This window comes from Sciurus carolinensis, chromosome 14, assembly GCF_902686445.1.
Source record: "Sciurus carolinensis chromosome 14, mSciCar1.2, whole genome shotgun sequence".
NCBI classification, from domain to species: Eukaryota; Metazoa; Chordata; class Mammalia; order Rodentia; family Sciuridae; genus Sciurus; species Sciurus carolinensis.
The window spans coordinates 23,375,461-23,394,685 of NC_062226.1; the positions used below are offsets into that span (position 1 = coordinate 23,375,461).

General features: G+C 46.1%; 1 protein-coding gene across 7 annotated transcripts in view; it reads right to left on the minus strand.

Annotated features, from left to right (window-relative positions):
* Palm2akap2 (PALM2 and AKAP2 fusion) overlaps positions 1-19,225 on the minus strand; it is a 457,266-nt gene that overhangs the window by 13,245 nt on the left and 424,796 nt on the right. For all 7 annotated transcript variants that reach the window (XM_047523747.1, XM_047523751.1, XM_047523749.1 and 4 more), the window contains 2 exons: positions 15,204-17,616; positions 1,340-1,518 (listed from right to left, as the gene is read on the minus strand). In XM_047523747.1, the coding sequence (XP_047379703.1) occupies positions 1,340-1,518; positions 15,204-17,616 (2,592 nt within the window). The remainder of the gene's footprint in view (positions 1-1,339; positions 1,519-15,203; positions 17,617-19,225) is intronic.

The following is a 19,225-nucleotide window of genomic DNA, read 5'->3' on the forward strand; positions in this document are numbered from 1 at the left end:
TTTCTTCCTTTCTTTCTCACCATAGATTTTGAAAGCAACATTCAGTATCTATCTGGCTTCCACCCCTGAAATCCTTTAACTTGGGATGAGCCTGCCAGGATATGAAAAGTGAAACTCATGTGGACTTCCTACTGTAAACCCCATGGCACTCAAGTTCAAGGTGACTGGAGAGCTTATCATCCAAAGTGGGACACTTTTAAGAGTGAAAGGGGTGCTATTCATCACTACACCGGAACAACAGGCATACACCGGGACCTCCTGGGCAAACTGGACAGTTTAGCAATCCAAGCTAGGTGTGACCTGGGGAGGTGTGCTCAGGTCACACCTAGCTTGGATTGCTAAACTGTCCAGTTTGCCCAGGAGGTCCCCGTGTATGCCTGTTATTTCCAAGGGAGCTGAAAGACTGATGCCTGAGACTTCTCAGGGATGGTGGGAAACCTTGAGGCTTCTTGGGATCATATGGAACTTTGTCTTTACAGGACAAAGAAACCAGAGTGGGTGACTTCCTTCATAGCTCATGTGAATGCCACGTGCGAAGTTCTGAGGGTTGGGGGTGGCAGGGTAGTTGTGTGATGTTCAACTGTCATTTAAAATGACTCTTTCCTGCCAAACTGCACAGTAGGTTTGGAAACAACCCAAAACACACTCCCTCCCCACCCCCCATATTTTTTTTTTTTTTTTTTGGTACTGGGTTATTGAACCCAGTTCAGTACCACTGTGCAATGTTCCCTGTCCTTTTTATTTTTATTTTGAGACAGTATGTTGCTAAGTTGCTTGAGGGCCTCGCTAAGTTGCTGAGGATGGCTTCCAACTTGCAACCCTCCTGCCTCAGCTTCCACAGTTGCTGGGCTTACACCATGCCCAGCTCACATGTGTCTTTTTGAGCACATTTATACTGATTATATATCATATATTATATATATGGCATAACATTTATACAGATTGCCCATGATGTGGATTTTGAAGCAGCAGCATTTCACAGTTCTCTAAAAACACAGAATCTGTTCAGAGTAGGCCGAGCAGCTTCCTGGGGCTCACGGCCTTCTCCGCCATATTACACCACCTGTGCGTGTTCTTTCTACACATCAACCACCTTGTGCCCCAGCCTTGCCAGTGGGCTCAAGCTACACGTGGCCAGAAAAGGACGTGGTAGGGAGAAAAGGCAGAAACCCAATCCCAACTCCGCTCATGTTAAACCACACATTTGAAAACTGGTTTTGGAACCGTGAAGCCATTCAGAGACAACTATGTACACACACATCCACGCCTGAACTGGAACACCATGCGCCACACGGAAGGTCGCCCTCGGAGAAGAGAAAGGAAAGGAGGAAACACTTACACTACTATCATCCATTCTCTCGCGCCTTTTAGATTTGTGTGTCTCATAGTCTTCCATGAGGGTCTGCATCAGGTTCTTGGGCCGCTGGGTTCCGGCAGCCTCTTCGGGGGCTAAGTCAGGCTGCAAGCTGGGGCCTTCGGTTGTGGGGGATGGAGGAGGTTTGACTTTCTCTATTTTCCCTGAAACAACACGAAGAGAACACCCTTTCTAAGCCCGTCTGCTCATGACTGCTTTCAGAAAGAAGAGAAAACCGGCAAAAAGAAAAGGCAACTTCTGACATCAAGGGCGTCCCCAGGATGAAGGTTGAGTGAGGTCCATCTTATTACAGGGTACAACACGCTGACGAGAATGTGCAAACCCATCCAACAAAGACCTCAAGGACACCGTTCTAAAAGGTCAGTTAGATCACAGGGGCCTGGCGGGCACTTTGCAAACATGTTAGTCAGGTTGGGGCTGGTTCCGGTTGCTATGGAGACGTGATCAGATCAGAGATGAGACTCAGAGGAGGCCGCACCTTGGGGCCTTAGAGACCCAGTTCTTACTGATGAGGAAAGCTGAGGTTCTGCAGCATTAAGGCCATGCTGTGCGGAGGTCACCTGAGCCAGGGGTGGAGCCCGGTCCCCCTGGTGGCTTCTATGTCAGAGGTGGCCAAGGGCCAGCTGTTCTGCCCCGGCTTTCTGCAGGGGCAGCGCAGTGTGGCAAACCCTTTGAATGAGACTGAGGCTGCTTCTCCCAGGTCACTCCAGTGGGTCAGCTTCATTCATTCGTCTTACCTGCTGGGGTCCTGAAAGCCTCTGAGTTTGAGACCCTCCAGACCTTAAGGAATGAATGCCGGCAAAGGCAGTGGGAGGGTGTCCACCAGACGTGCAGTGGTGAGATTTTAGCTCTGAGATGCTCTCCAGGAGTTCTCCAGATGAGCAGATGAGGCCAGTGCTAAATAAACACTGGCGTGGGGACTCTGGGCACTTTTGCTAAGACCATCTGCATCCCTCCCTCTTGGGAAAGCCTGGCCCTGGCTTCTGTCCTACCAGAGAGTAGACTTGAGTGCCAAGAAGCCTTGCGTGCACCTCTCAGGAGGTGCAGCGGTGATGGTTTTCTACCCATGCCCTCTGAGGGACACACAGCTGGGATCTGCTACGAGGAATGTGGAGAAAACAGAGAATAAATGGGTGGGTGGCACTGGGGGGCACCAGCTGAGCCATGTGAGGCTCTTCAAGGGAGCGGGATTTAAGAAGCCACACTGTGTCCTCAGAATTGAGCTAAGGGAAGTTAAAGTCCCACATGATACCTTCTGGTCCCAAGCTTGGGGGGACTGGCTGCCTTCATCTTACATCCCAGATATCTCCCTTGGCACCTGGCTGACATAGCAGGAGTCTCAGGTGTGGGCTGAGTGAGTCTCCATGGGGCTGGCTGTGGCCCCTTACCAGCACAGGCTCCTTCCAACGAACCCGGAAAGGCCTAGAGCTCGGAAACCCCAGATTTTAATTCTTGCTCCCCTGTTAATTGGTTATGTGACTGACAACAGATAATCCTTGAAGGTCCACTTCAATCTTGGGTCAATCACTTAAATTCTCTGAGCTTCCACTTCCACAGTCTGGGAAGGAGCTGTCTTTGTGAGCTCTTCTAACTCGAATGTTATGCTATTTATTCCATCAAACACATTCGGCAAGCAGGGCAACCCTTATTGATTTAAAGAAAAATAAGGCATACGGCCAGCACATGTGGGGATTAAGTGGAAAATAGTTTTCTGTTGTTGTTTGTTTGTTTTTGGTACCAGGGATTAAACCTAGGGGGCACCTCATATCTCTAGCCCTTTTTTATTTTTTATTTTGAGACAGGGTCTCACAAAGTTGCTTAGGGCATCACCAAGCTGCTGAGGCTAGTTTTGAACTTGCAGTCCCGCCTGCCTTAGCCTCCCATGCCACTGGAATTTCAGGCATGTGCCACAGCACCAGGGGGAAAGTGTTTTAAAACACAAAATAGGGCTTCCACTTCACAGTCACAAGTGCATTAATAACTTAGTGAAAAGTTGCTTTGATCTGCATAATCCAGCTAATTTTAAAACTCTTGATATTAACAATAATAAATATTTCAAAATCTCCAAATTCACAAGTAATCATTTCTATTTTTTATTATGGGAGTTAGGAACTGCTACAAGGACTCCATAAACATCACCTACAATAAACATTTATGAAGATCTTACCACTGTGATCTGACCTTCTTTCCTTCCTTCAACTTGTTGAATTTTTTAAAGTAATCCCAGACCTGGGGTCATTTTACCCCTGTATACTTAGAGGACACCTCTAAAAATTGCAAATGATTTTTAAATTGATGGCTTGAGAAATGGTCCAGTACAGAGGCGAGCACACAAGTTCTGGAGCCCAAATCCACTAACTGACTGTCAAGTAATTCGGGCCAGTGACTCACTGTTTTTATACCTCAGTTTCCTCATCTGTAAAGTGCGTATGATGACAGAAGTACCCACCCTTAGATAGTTCTTATAAAGACTGAGTTAACACTTATAAAATTAGTATTTAAAACAGAAAGTATCCAATGAATCCAGCTACTATTTAACTGTTATCTCAAAGGATAAAGTGACTCTCGGATAATAACACACAATTTTATGAGTGTTCTGCATTCAATTCTTCTAGGGCCAGAAATAGACACCTAGTTGCTTCACTGACCATCCTCATGGTCTAACAGACCTCTTAAGGTCCAGGCCGCCTCCCATCAGTCACTCTTCCAGCACTAAATGTCTGGAAGGCAGAGTGGAAATTCCCTGCCTCTAGCTGCTGCCTGTCACACGCCAGGCAGTGGCCCCGCTGCCTCAAAGAACTTGGTTTACCTCCGGAGAAAGCCGTTTTCACAAGCTAACTTGCACAATATCTGGTTACTGAAGCATCTGTCTTTACAAACTGTAAAACGACCTAAAATGAAATGAACCATTTCAACTGTCTGAGAACCCCACAATCACTTGAATGAAGATGCCCGTGGTAGGACCTCGCTGATCCTGGTCGCTGATGGATCCCGGCAGGAGCTTTGGAACATGGCACATGGGAGTTGACACATGCTGAGAACACCGGAAAGTACATGAGGAAACACACACGAGGACCGCTTAGCAAATGCTTGTGGACGGGGACAGAACCGCCCACAGGGAATCGGAGTAAAGAGTTCAAATGCCTTCGCTGGAACACGTGAAACCAAACATTCCAGGGCCACAGAATCAGACTCCATGGCTTTGTGGCCATGACAAGCACACCGATGTGGCCTTTCACGTGTGGCCCTCCTATCATTTAATCCCTACGACAATCCTGTGATGTAGTTGGGGTGGATGTCATGACACCTGGAAATGGCTTAGACCATGGAGGCTCAGAGTGACAGCTGATAGTCACAATTCCAGGAGAGGGAGAAGAGGTTTGAGGTGCTACTCTGCCAGCTTTGAAGAGGGAGGAAAGGACCGTGAGCCAGGGGACGCAGGTAGCATGGAGAATGGCAGGGGAGGAGGCACAGCCCTTGGCTTCAGCCCTGTCCTAGCCTCTCAGGCTGCAGTCAGGAAATGCCATACACCGGGGAGCTTCAACAACATGCAATGATCTCCTCATAGTCCTAGAGGCCGGAATTTCATGGTCAAGGTGCCGCCTGGTTGGTTTCTGGTACGGCCTCTTCCTGGCTTGTGAACAACTGCCTTCTCCCTGTCCTCATGTGATGGGGAGAGAGGGCAAGCTCTCGGGGTCTCTTCTTACAAGGACAGTAATCCCATCATGGGGGCTCCACCCTCATGACCTCACCTCAGCCTTACTACCTCCCAAAGGCTTTACTTCCAAATACTATACCACTGGGGGTCAGGACTTCAACTTACGGATTTGGAGGGCACACAGTTTAGTCCATAGGAGACTCATTTCTAACTTCTGGCTTCTAGCACTCTAAATTGATACATCGTGTCCTCTCTTAAACTACTACTCTTGTGGTAATTTGTCACAGCAACAATAGAAAACTAATATAAGCATAAACCCAATACTGCCATCTCCATTTATATATGCATGGGGGAAAGTTTTTAAAAGTTGTAGAGTCACTTTGATTTTTATTTTTCAGTTTTTTTTTCTTCCAATGAGCACAAATTAATTTAAAAATATAAAACAAACTAGAAAAGTTTTATTTTAGATATCATTAGGCCCTGTTGAGAAAAGAGGATAAACCTGCTTGCTTTAATATTCAAGGACGAGGCAGATCTTGGGCCTTCCCATCTTCCCAGGGAGCACACACCTGAGAAGCTTAGACATTTTAAAAACTCCACTCACCTCTGCAACCGTGGAACTCAGGGCTGTCTCATGGTGAGGCAGACAAGGAGAAGCGAGAGTGGCAGAATTTCTTTACAAATTAGCCAGCACCGTCTCCCACCATAAGTGGGAAAGAAAACTGGAAACATGAAATTTGTTTCCTGTTTATTTATGAGAAGGAGATAAACCATTTTCTAGTCCAGAGAAAGCACGCCGTGCCTTGGCTATGCTAAGGGATTTTCCAAGCAAGACGGATTTCCCTTGGGCACTTGAAGTGGGCTGGGCTGACGGGGGTAGAGAAAAGAATCTGCAGTTCCTCCCACCCGAGGGAACCCAGGAGACAGCTGCTGTTAGTCCTGACAGCTCAAATGCTCCTTCTGTAGGAACAGGTCTATCTTCAAAAAGTTAAAAAAAAAAAAAAAAAAAAAGTGGATTCCAGAAGTTTCAAGGCATTTTGTGGAAATCAAAAGTTTAGATTTCCGTGATTGTTAGACTCCATCTCCATGGAGTCTGAGCTCTTCATTCAAAGAGCCTTTGTTTCTACACTTCTCAAAAGAAAAGAAAAAGCCACCACCCACTCTTATTTAAAAGCCACAGCAAAGGGAACAAAAACACCCACCAGATGACATGCCTTGGCCGGGGCCTCCTTCAATGACCTCCTTTCTTCACACAGCATTGGGACCAGGTTGCAAACATTTTATAAAGCAACTCACAAGTCTGCAGAAAGTAAGGAGCTCAGATTTGGCATTTTCAATTTCCTTTCCTCTCAATGAAAGGGAAGATCCTGCATGTCAGCCCAAGAGCAACCCACACTAGGAGCTGGTCCCTTGTTCTTTCATCTCCTCTTTCGAAGGCCTCAGGGTAGAATGATGGGAATCTTTGCATCATAAACCCAGCTCCAGAATAAGAAATACCCCTTCCCTTCCTGGTGGAACAAATCTGAGAAACTGTCAGATAGGATTGCTTCCAGGTAAATCAGGGTACTTGATGAACTGCTGATACTGAGTCCACCCTATGAATGCCACAGGAAGATGATAAATAAAACACAAGGACGAAGGAGCTCTGCTGCTCCAGAGAAGCGAAGTTTAAGATGAAAAAGAGAAAAAAAGTTAATTAAACCAGTAACAATGACAATTATGGTGAACAGACCACTTTCCCACAAGATCTTTTCATTAAACACACCCTGACCAACGTGTGGGGCTAGGCTGGGTGAACATCACCTCCTGACAAGAAAGAAAGAAAAAAGGAAGCAAATTGATGGCAATATTCGTCATTTGATTATCACCCAATACATTTAATGAGGAACTTTGTCATTCCTTTGTTTTTTTGAAAAAGGGTGACTATTGCAAACTCATTCCCGAAGTCGAGATTTATAAGAGTAACTTTAATACTGTGGAAGTACCTGAAAAAATAAAAATAAAAATCCAGGAATAGAAGGCAATTTGATGACACATGTTCTGTTATTATTTCAGGTTCACAGCCATTGCAGAAAAGCAACTCCTAAGTAATTCTCATCAAATGGATCTGAAATGTCAAACTCCCTAGGAAGCAGCACAGAGCAAGTATGAGACACGGTATGGTCAGTAAGAGATGCAGTCATATCCTGCCCCAGCTCCAGCAGTCACAGGGGACATCCTGCTCCCAAGCCTGGCTTTGATTAGCTCGCTTCTTACCAGGGATCTTGCAAGAATTAGGCCCTTTGATTTGCTTCCTCTTTCTCAGCTCAGGACCATGCACTTTCTTTGTTCGCAGCTGAGTCTAATTCCATGGAAAGCGCACCCTAACTTGGAGCATGGAGTGGCCATGTAGGAGCAAGCAAACAAGGACATCTTGTATTGACCCCTTCAAGCCGGAGCTAACCCACACACCCTGGATCTATCAGAAGAGCCTGCACAGTTAGCAGTCGAGCAGAACCTGCCTGAACACAGGAAATAAAGCTGATGGGGGGATGTTCTGCCTTTTCTCAAGTCCTACTGCTCAAAATTCATGACCCCAGGCTTGTTAGAGAAAAAAAGCCTAGAGTCTCTGCTTTCTCGAGAGTGAGGCTGAAAAATCCTCTTTCCATTACATACCCTCACCTTTTACCAAACACTGCTTCAATGAAGGCTTTTCCCACCAATTTCTTTCCAAATGGTGTGTCTTTTTTAAAGGAACATGTTTGCTGGGTTCTGATATACAGGGAGGTTCAGGGAAAGGAAAAAGAGAACAGTTGAAGGTGGTCATGACATTCAAAGGCTGCCAGTTTAAATTAGTTCATTTTGACCCCACTACACCTAACACGTTCATGTTGAATTGATGGAGTGGACATTTATTCCTGCTGGTCCTCAAATGAACAAGTGAGTTGCTTATATGTGCATCCTGTTCTTCCAATGATTTCAGGGAATAAGATTGTTTTCAGAGCACACAGTTGAGCTTCTTCCCCAGAAATAAACTATCAGAAAATACTCATGACGACAGCGAGGCTAGACAGTTGATATGGACTATGTCAGCCCTCCACTGTCTCCCCAGATCTTGCTTGTTTATAAATGGGCGTCGGAATTCCATTTTGAAGCAATGAGGAACCATTCTGGGTCATGATGGTAGTGCTGTTTTGTGACCTCTGAGAGCCCAACTCCTATACCCAGGCGATTGAAAGCAGAGAATTCCAGAGCTACAAGTGGCTCCAAAAAAGATGATCAGAAAGGACCCAGAAAACACAGGAATCGGCCTATGACTGGGAGAAGGCAGAAGGAGACTCAGCTCAGTCACTGGAGGCTGGAGAGGGGAGTGGTTACTCACAGGGCAGGCTCGGCAGAGGTACAGGAGAGGCCGGGAAAAGATACCAGTCTAAAACAAGTGGGCTTGGGTCATGCTTGGCTTTCCTACTTCCTGGCTGAGTAACTTTGGACAATGTATTCAGTTTCTTCTCTGGGCTCTAGTATTACTTCTTTGAAAGAGAATAATATCATAGGTCTTTATGCTTCATTCCAAAACCCATAAAGCTCTGAAAACCAAGTTTTTTCATAATTTATTTGGCAGCACAACATGACACGAGACTCTTCTCAGTATTTATTTATCCGCTTAATACAACTAATTTTTCCTAAGTTTTAGAGCAGACATTTAATTTAATGGCAGGGCGCGGCCCTAGAACCTGCCAGTTGTGTTAAATCACGGCATCTGCACTGCATTACTTTCTAAAGCATAGTATACACACTTCATGGCTCTTCTAAAATCAGGAAAAAAAAAAAAGTCTGAATCCAGAAATATATCAAGGGTTCTGAGAGTTTGTGTTAGATTTTAGAGAACTCTTGGGAGAAATGAGAAATGAAAAATGAGAAAAACATGAATGAAATAACTAGTGTGGTACACAGCTTTAAGGTCTGGTCAAGTCGTGGCTGTTTAGACTGGTGTCCAGAGAATGTTCAGGAAATGCAGCAGTGGACAACAGCCATCTGTTGGACATTCCACATTAAGTTTAGCTAGCTAGCGGCCAGCTGGGCCCCGCATGCTGCCCAGTGGGTGCCTGCCAGGCAGGAGAGGGAGGCACTGTGTGCTGCTGACATCCCCCTCCCACCAGGCCTGTGCTTGAACCCTCCTTCAGATGCTGATAAAGGGTTTTCTACTGTGGAGCAATGAAATGTGTCCTCGTCTGGCTCTCATTTAGCACGAAACAAGCCATCAAACTCCACTGCATGAATATTGTGCTTGATATTCACAAACACTATACATTTTTCTTTCTAGGACTTTCCTTTGTGATATTTAAAGATAATAAGGAAGGAAGTGGGGGGAAAAGACCCAGTTAATAATCTTTAGATTATTACCATGCAGAACTTTCATCCAAACTGACCTCAGTGCTTGCCTTGCAAGCACAAGGCCCTGGGCTCAAATCCCCAGCACAGCAAAAAAAAAAAAAAAAAAAAAACTGACCTCAAAAGTCAACGCTCCCTGTAAATTTCATTTTGATAAGATCTACAGTGATTGCATCTTTCCACACTATAAGAAGACATGAGCAGACATTCCAGTGACGGGACTCAACAGCCACATCTCTTACCATTCTCCATAATGTACCATCCCACTGGGCAAAATTATCTGACTTGGTAGATCAATTTAACATCTGGTATGAAAACAAACTATTTCAAAAACCAAAACTAATCATCACCTGAGTTTCTCTGGTACGCTGAGAGCTTGGAAGTGAAACCAGGATATCTAATAATAGACATAGGCACTGAGAGCTGTCTGTTTTTGCCCCTCATATGAAGAGACATTAGAAACGTGTCTGACATGACGTTAACTGTAACATCAATACAAATGGCTGGAGACCCCTCTTCCCCCAATTCTTTCCTCAAGGACGTTTTACAGCAGTGTGTGGGTCTCCCCTTGAAATAGGGATCCTGCAGATGCCAAGTTGCTCTCTTTATTCTCCACTTCAAAGCACCATCAGCAGAGGGCGCACATGCGCAAACTCTCAACAAACAGGGAGTTTGTCAAGATGGTGGCATGACTTCAGAAGAACTGGGAAATGGAAGAGCTTGATCCAACCCTATGTAATGCACTCATTAAAGCAGGAAGACTTTTAGTCCATCAATTCATGGATGAAGACAGGACGGCTCCGAGATGTGTGAGTCAATTAGCCCTTGGAAAGCCCTCACAGGCTTTCCACTGACCACAGAATGAAGTTTCAAGTCTAAAACCTTTAAAGTGACTGACGGAGCTCTTTGTTACCTGGCTCCAAATCAGTTTTGGTTTTGATTGAATCTATTCCTTTAGCCTACCTTGGCCTTATTTAAATACTTCAAGTGTGCCAAGTTCTCGATTCCTTTTGAACCCTTCTAGGAGCAACCTCCCCCAGCCCCTTCAACCCGACTTCTTTGCCTCCAATTCTCAGCTTAGATGGTTATTTCCCCAAGAAAAGAAGACTTTCCCTATCCTCCAAATGCGGTGGTCTTCCTGTTCTGTGCTCCTACAGGTCCCCATGCTTCCCTGACAGAAAGCTGCTGTGTTGTTCTCATGTCCCTTACTGAACCCAAAGTTCCCTCAGAGCAGGGACTGTACACCTTGTTCACTTCTTTATGAACAAATGTCACTCCAATTCTATTTCAGTGCCTCTCCTTCCTTTAAAAATCAGGTAAGAACCAACAAGGTAGTCTTTCCAGATAATGAGTCTTTGAAAATGGCTATATTCTTTTCAAAACAGAACTCCTATCATTCTCCATCTTTTAAAGGCAAGAATCAAAACAAAAAAGGTGAAAAGCAAATCTTTTTGACACTAGGGAATAGCGTTCATGTCTAGATAATTTACCAATGGGAAGGGTTAGAACATCTCTTCTTCCTTATCACATCTTGATATTAGTGAATTTTATTTGCCTTAAGGTTTTAGGATTCCAGCTTATTTCTACCAGAAGTTAGAAATTATATTTTTCATCACTTAATATTGAATCATCAATCTGAGTCACACAACAAACCAGCTGAGTCACTTCTTCTGGCAGGAAGTGTGAAGCAGTGCGGTAGGGACTTAGGAATATCTCATCCACAAAACCAAAGTTAGAGCCAGCAGTCCTGACCCTGGCCATGAATTGTTCAGATTGACTGCTCAGACTCATGTGTCAGCTTCCTCCTTGATCACAAACTTGGAGGTTGGTTGGCAAGCAGTACTGCAAAGGTTTCCAAGCACACCATTTTCTGGGAAGACATGGTATCTTCTTTAAATGTTCTAGAGATAAACATGAAGGAACAAGGGACACACACGTCATGATGGTGGCTGTGCTCAATGTGACAAGCAGGAGAGTACAGACTTCCACAGATGAGTCACTATCTTCCTGAAGGGACCAAAATCAATCCTGTGGGGATGGGACACGGGAAAGGAGGTCAGCATTAGCACAGAGGGAAGCTCTGGGGAAAGTAGCGCTGGGTTGCTGGATGCCAGGTGGCACCATTAGGCCCTGACTTGTTTTAGGGCAAACTCAATCCTGATGGGAAAGCCTGACAGACAACAGCAGGTAGGAGAACTAAGAGAAATGTCTACATCAGGCAATTGTTTACATGCTAGAAGTAATTTGGGGGGCAATATGGTGAGTGTTCAATTAAGAAATGGAGCAGAAAGTTTGTGCTCCACCCCCTCCAATTCATATGCTGAAACCTAATAACCAATGAGATGAGGACCTTTGGAGGTGATGAGACCATGCGGGCTGAGCCTTTATGAATACACAAGTTCTTTTACAGAAGAGGTCACAGAGAGCTGGTTTCTTCCCTTGCAGTATGCAAGGACACCAAGAAAAGGTGCCATCTATGAACCAGGAAATGGGTCCTTACCCAACATCAAATCTGCTGGCACCTTGATGTTGGACTCCCCAGGCTCTAGGAACTGTGAGAAATGAATTTCTGCTGTTTATAAGCTACTCAGTCCATGGTATTTTATTGCAGCAGCCTGAATAGACAAATACAATGCTCGCATATGTACATCAGAGAAGGTTCTCCAGTGAAAAATAACGCAAAAGGAGGCAGAGCCAGCTCTAACTGGTAGGTGGAGGGGAACCATGGTACCTGCCTTCCAGGTGAGCAGAAGTCCAGGTGCTCAAAGAATTTTCCTTCATCAGTGGGACTGTAGGCTCCTTTAGTATCATTTAACTCAGGTAGTTGACTCTCCAGCTGGGGCTGTAACCAAGTGGTACAAAGACTTCTCCAGGACAGGAGGCTCAACTGCCATCTCTGCACCAAGCCAGCTTATAATAAAAAATTTAAGTGAACCTGACCACTAAGAATCTTTGCAAAAGATAAGTTGTCAGTGTTAAGCCTGGACAAAAATCCTCTCTGAAAGTTTTCCTTGCTTCAAGCACTTTGCTGGCTCTGTGGCCATGATCTGAAGGAGGTCCCTTGTGCTCCTCCTCCTCCTCCTTCTCTTCCCTTCCCTTCTTAAACAATTCAGTCCAACAGTCATTAGGTGGAACTGAAAAACATTGTGCTTGCAGTGCGAGTGGGAGAAGCTACGATGGTCTAGTGGGATGTGCCCAACACAGGTGGTGGGGGCGGCAATGACCCAGTATGGGTTGCTAGAGTCCAAGGGGGCAAAGAGGTGCTGGCAAAGGGGTGAGCAGTAGCCACCCAGAAAGTGATGTTGGTACCCAAGTTTAAAGAGGAAAATAGGAGACTGGTTACATACTGGGGGTGGGGGATTAACCAAGTAATGAACATATAAGAGGATGATTGGAAACAGCATTTTGTTATTAAGGAGGTTATAAATATGGAAAGGAAGAAAACATGAATGAACCTTGTACTAGAATAGAATTAAAAGATCTCAGGGTGAACTTATGGTTTCACAGAAAGATAGGTAGATAAAGATACATAGATAGATAGATAGATAGATAATCTTTAATTCTGTCCATTGAGCAGTGGCAATCCACTAAGCAACTGGGTACCCAGAACTTGGTTTCTAAGTACCATTCTCTGCTAAAAAGAGAACAAGTGATCTTTAAAGATATGACTGATTTCAGGGTTGTAAAATTAAAAGATGAAACTAGAGCATCCTGTGATGCTAAAAATTGAGGCTCAAAGAATAATAAAGACATCTCAAAAGGACACTGAGGTTTGCCTGAAAGGACTCCTGTGAGATCTTTCTGAACAAACTGAGGATAAAAACAATTAAAAAAAAAAAAAGAGAGAGATGAGCTGGGCATGATGGTACACTCTTATAATCCCAGCAACTCAGGAGGCTGAGGCAGGAGGATTGCAAATTCAAGGCCAGTCTCAGAAACATTGTGAGTCCCTAATTTTTATTGTGAGATCCTGTCTCAAAATAAAATAAAAAGGGCTGGGGATGTGGCTCAGTGGTATAATGCCCCTGAGTTCAATCCCTAGTACCAAAACAAAACAAGAAATAGATGATAAATTATTGAATTATTGAATGTAATGGTTTTCCATGAGACCATATTGAAATAAATAAGTAATAGATTTAACGTTTGATAGGAGTGGGGAAAAGATCATATAGTTTCAAAGAATCTCCCCACAAAGGAAATGGAAAATATAGCTGTATTGTGTAGAAACCTTACAGATTCTCCCTCACTCAAGAGATCAAAAAGGATATTAAATGATCAGAGCTAAAACCTGTTCCTATCATGGGACAAACTACCAAGTACTACCTATTTGGAGACAGTGAAGATGCAGCACCAAATATATAGCATTCCTACCAAAGATGTACAACCTGAATGTCATCATAGGAAAGGTCCAAACTGAGGGGCATTTTACAAAATTGAGGGTGATGGGGCATCACGCTGGCAATTTACTTTCAAATGGCTCAAAATAAAAACACGTTTGTACTTTACTTAGAAATTTTTCTTTAGGTCTGAGATGGTTTCAGAATTTAAAAATTAATAAGAGTGACTTTGTGTCACTATAGATTTAAAGGAAGCCAAGCATCAAGATGACTTAAGATCTGGATGGGACAATCACACTTTAAAGCAATGCTTCTTAAATTATCTCTGGCAAAGGATCATGTCCCTTCCCCACCAGTCCTTATATGAAATCCCACACTTGATTTCAGGATGGTAACAAATTGCTGCAGGAGTTTTCACATGCTGTACTTATCAACGTCTGCACTTATCTCAGCATGGACTGGTGACACACGGGTCATGGAGTAACAATCGGAGCAGCTCTTCTCTAAGATAAACAGCATGGGTCCCCAAGTGCCATCAAATTCCCGTGGGAAATAAAAAAACGACTGGTCACAATGTCATCCATAACACAATTACCCTAAATTAACATCAAACATCCACACCAGTTATTTGAGATAGGGACTGCAGTTTTTTACCCAACTCAACCCCGCTAAATAGGCCCCATGACAAAAACATGAGACCACTCCCGATTCCAAAGTACGGTCGTGCATTGTGCATGGTTGGGGGCGGCATGAGCACATTCTGAGAAAGACGCTGTGAAGCATTGCATCCCTGTGTGAACACCATAGAGGGTCCGGACACTGAGAAACGGCTACGACATCATCAGGTGATAGAAACTCATGGAACCAACAAGGCACACACACAGTTTGCTGTTGACCAAAATGTCATCGTGCTGTTTACACCGGTCACTGGTTTGTGGTGACGTAAGGGAAGTCAAACCCAATCACATAGAAGATGGACAGAGACATCCTTCATGGGTCAATCTGCAACACTGGGTCACGGGTATGACTGCTAGGAAGGGACCCAGCACCCCACCGGGGTTAGTAGGACACATCCCCCCAAATGGAATAGGTTTAATTTCATTCCTGTCACTGACGGTCAAGCTACTGACAACACAAGTCCACACGTGGGCCCACCCTGACGGGTTCTGTGTCATACACGACCTGACCGCTGCCAAGAGGCAGCCCCTCCAGTAAAAAAGAACAATCTTGTGGAATAAACCAAGGTCAAGGTGGAACAATAAGCAAGAAGCTACCGCTCTGCTGGGAAGTGGGAAACACCATGGGGCTCCATGTGCTTCCAGAGGACACTCTGACGCTCCTGGTGCCAAAAGCCTCATGCCAGTCCCCCCTGCCACACGCGCAGCAGAGGCTCCACACAGAAACACACATGCTGGAAACAGATTCCTGCTGCGTCCACAGGCAGGATGCAGCCTCCACTTACCTGGGGCGGTTTTGTAGCAGGAGGTTCTAGAAGGCAGCGATGGGGCGTTCTTGGCCCGGGGGCTCGGTGCGCTCTGCAAGACTTGTCTCTGCCGCTTCAGCTCCTCTTCCCTTTCCTGGGCAGCTCTGATCTCTTCTTCAATCATGGACAAAGTCCGCTGCTTCCTGGACCTCAACTTGAAAGGCCCAACCATCACGTCGGATTCTTGAGTGGCCAGAAGGGAGGCTGTGCTTCTCAACTCAGCAGCCTCTGAGTACTTGCTGAAATAGCCCCCCTCGGGCCTGGTCTCCTCCATGTTGACCGGGCCACTGGGCTGCACAGTCGGTGGTAGCTGGGAGGGCCCCCTTTCCCTGAGAGCCCTGTCCTCCGCAGGCAGAATCTTTGGTATTACATCCCTTTTCTCTTGAACAGGAGAGGACACTTGGGGTGGCTCAAACATGCTCTGGGGCTTCTCTGGGTCAGGAGCCCTGATTTCAGCTTCCTCAAGGGTTGGGTCGGGTCTCCGCTGTTCTGCTCCATGCTTGCTGGCTTGGGGAGCAGCCTTATCCACCTGCTCAGCTATGGCTTGCTGAATGGCATTCTGCACCAGGAGACCAGCCTGATATTCCAAGGACTCATCCACAGACGGGGAGTCCCCCAGGGTGGAAGAGGGGGAATAGAAACCATGATCGCTAAATGACTTGGAGACGCCTTCTCGGCCCTCGGAGGGATTGTCTGTCTGTGGAGTCTGAGGCAGAGAGAAATCGGCCAGGGAGTTCTCCTGGAGGGCGTTGGTTGTCTCGTTGGAGGCCCCACTGTCGCTGATGTTGTCCATGCTGAAGTCGTTGGACAAGGTCTCCAGGACTGTGGTGTCCTGGGACCTCACCGACAGCTCGTCCAAACCTGAGTCGAGCTCCTCTTGGGTCAAAGAGACATTGACTGATCTTGAGAATTGATCCAAAATGCCATGGTCATCATCCTTGACCACGGTGAGGACGGCCCGGGCGCTTGTGAATTCCCCGTCCTCGGCCCACAGTTTAGATAAGGGGCCCCGTTTGGAGGGCTCGCTGTAGGGCCCTTCCCTTCCCTGAGGGGCGGTGCTGCCAGGGCCTCCTCCTGCGGACTGGCTCTCCAGCACACAGGGGGCTTTCTGCCCCTTGGCTGCCGACACGCCACTGTCCTCTGTAGCTACCCCGACAGAAGTCGGTCTCAGGATGGTCGGGGGTTTGTCGGAGTTGATGGACCCCAGAGGCCTGTAGAAAGGCTTGATGGAGAACAGCCGGGGTGTACTCTGGCCCCTGGCCACCGTCTGCCTGGAATTCTCCATCAGCTGGAACTGTTTGCGAGCGGCAGAGAAGTCAATCTGCTCTGTGACAATGTCCTCCTTTGCATTCTCAGTCCCGCCTGGACGATCATGAGAGGAAGTGGGGGCTGTGCAGAGCTGTGGGGGGGGCTGCTGCTGCTGCTGTTGCAACAGCTGCTGCAGCTGCTGCTGCTCCTGCTGGGCCCTCCTCTCCTTGCGCTCCTTGTACTTTTTGTGCGACTCCAGATGTTCCTCGTCCAGCTGCTCCTCGATGGTCTTCTCCTGGGGGGGATTCCACCACTTGGCTGCGATGCCGGGATTCTTCTTCACCGCCTGACTCCGGATGAGCTCTCTCCTCTCCTTTTCCAGCTCCAGCATCTCTTCCGAGGGCCTCACCTTCCTGACACAGTACTGCTCCTTCTCCCGCTCGTCCTCCTCGAAGAGCCTGGAGGGCTTCTTGTCCTCGTGGAAGGCGCGCAGCTCAAACTTGGCCTCCTTCTTCAGGGTGGTGAGCGTGAACTCCCCGTCTCGGGAGGAACAGCGGGAGCTGGTGGAGGAGCTGGGGCTCACAGGTGCCTGCAGGCTGTCCCCTAGCAGATCCCGGGGCTGGTCGGGGGCGTGGCCATTTGCTCTTTCCCCCTCTGCCATGGCGTCAGAGGGGCTCCTGCTGAGCTCAATGTGAGGGGGCACCGGCCTGCCCGCGGCTCCCTCCTTGGGTTCCAGCTGGGTGGCTGTGTGGGCTGGTGGGCTTAGGCTGCCCACCAGGATGGCTGCACCAGGCTCTGGGGAGGACGTCCCGTTGTACGTCCCATCCACTGCAGAATCACAGCAGTTGGCCTCTAGCACCTCGTCTAGATATCGGATCTCTCTGGCCACATCATTATCCAGTGACTCATGGTGATCAGAGAGGAGGCCATTGTGAGGGGAGGAATAGAATGGGGAGGGGTGGTCCATGGAATGGGGGGTAGAGGTGATTCCAGGAACACTCTTACATTCTGTAACGGACACCTCAATTTCCATGTTTTGGTGATCTGGGGCAAGAGTGTGGGGAGCAGGCTCCAGGAGATTGGCACGACAGCTGTCTCTCTCGATCTTCAGCTGGATATCATCTTCAGGAAGCTGGGGGGGCTTCTAGGATAAAAGGAGAAAACAAAAGTCAGGGTTAAATATAGCTTCTCTTATGGATATGAATGCTGAGTCGTACATTCATCACCAACAGGAAGGAAAAATGAAACAAGAGTGGCAAGTTCTCTTAAGTGGTGTTCTCCCTCCTGGTAATTCTTCAGATATTAACTGTGTTATGGTAACGGGTGCCTGGCCCTCTCAGATTTACAGAGTCCATCTTGTTTACTGGGTGTTCAATGGGTGCCAGCTCCATTTTTAAATTTTATCTTCTAATGTGGAAGAGGTTACATAATTGGTATACCACAGTTTTCCAAAATAGTTCACAGCAAACTACTACAGGCTTTGTGATAGGACTATTTACATGTCCCTGATTATAAAAAGAAGGTCTTTTTGCATGAGTAAGTCTTCTAAAGTCTGCCAGATGCAATGCAATTATTCTGGAGACAAGAAACTTTTTGGAAAATCTTTCCATAATAAAATACTAGAAAACAGTAGATCCCTTCAATGGCCCTTCTCGGCTGCAGGGTCCCACTGCCATGGCCACAACTGAGCGTGTGCATTATAAACACCACAACCAAAGCCACTGACTACATAGCCCTGTTCTCCAGGGCTGCATCAAAACAATACTCCTTAGTCGAGTGTTGCTTGGAAAGCTGGTCACCCTGGTGCCTTCCCTCTAGTTTCTAAGATGCTTTATATGTGATATCTCCAGTTTGTGGTTAACTAAGAAAACCATGTCTTCTTAATGTTTTTGAATGCATCATAGTTCTCCATCTAGAGTTCATGCAATTTGGTTATTTGGCATTATTAGTAAGAGTAATTTTTCAAATTCGGGATAATTTTTTTTTCCACATCAAAGGACTCTTGTTTATCTCAGAGAATTCAAGCGATAAATTATGAACTTGATTTGAGTTCCCCTCAAGGATTTCCTTAACGCCTTGCTCAGCTCTGGTTCCTAGGGTGTGCTCAAGTTTATAGCGTGCCTGGTATTACTGACATGGTACAATGCAAAATCGTCAAATGGTCTAATTTTCATCTATTTAAGTTTTCAACAATTTTAAAGGCTTAGACTGTAATAGTAAAACACCACCTTATGATGATTCTCAGGGGATTAGTTACAAAATTCTTCCAAGGAAGGTGGATAATTAAGGCTTTATTTCATGGGGTCTCGGAGCTTGGACATTCATCCTATGCCCAGTGTTGCAAAACTCTCATGATCATCCAGGAACTGGGGACCCCTTTACTTACCACAATCTCCTTAAATCAGTCAAGTTAGCATATTTTTTTTCTCCAGTAAGAGGCAAAAATAATGGCTATTCCTTCTTTGTCAATATGTTTTGATCTTTGATGTTCTTCCAGACTTGGTTTGGTCTTTATTTGTTTGTTATAACCATTATAACTAGCAGTTCTTTTATCTTTAGAATGAACTAAAGAGATGTCAAAGAAGGTTTTACTGCCCCTTTAAAACCACTGAGCTAGCTGGTCACAGTGGTTCATGCCTGTAATCCCAGAGACCCAGGAGGCTGAGGTAGGATCACAAATTTGAGTCTAGCCTCTACAACTTAGGGAGACTCTGCCTCCAAATAAAAGACAAAAAGGAACAGGGATGTCGCTC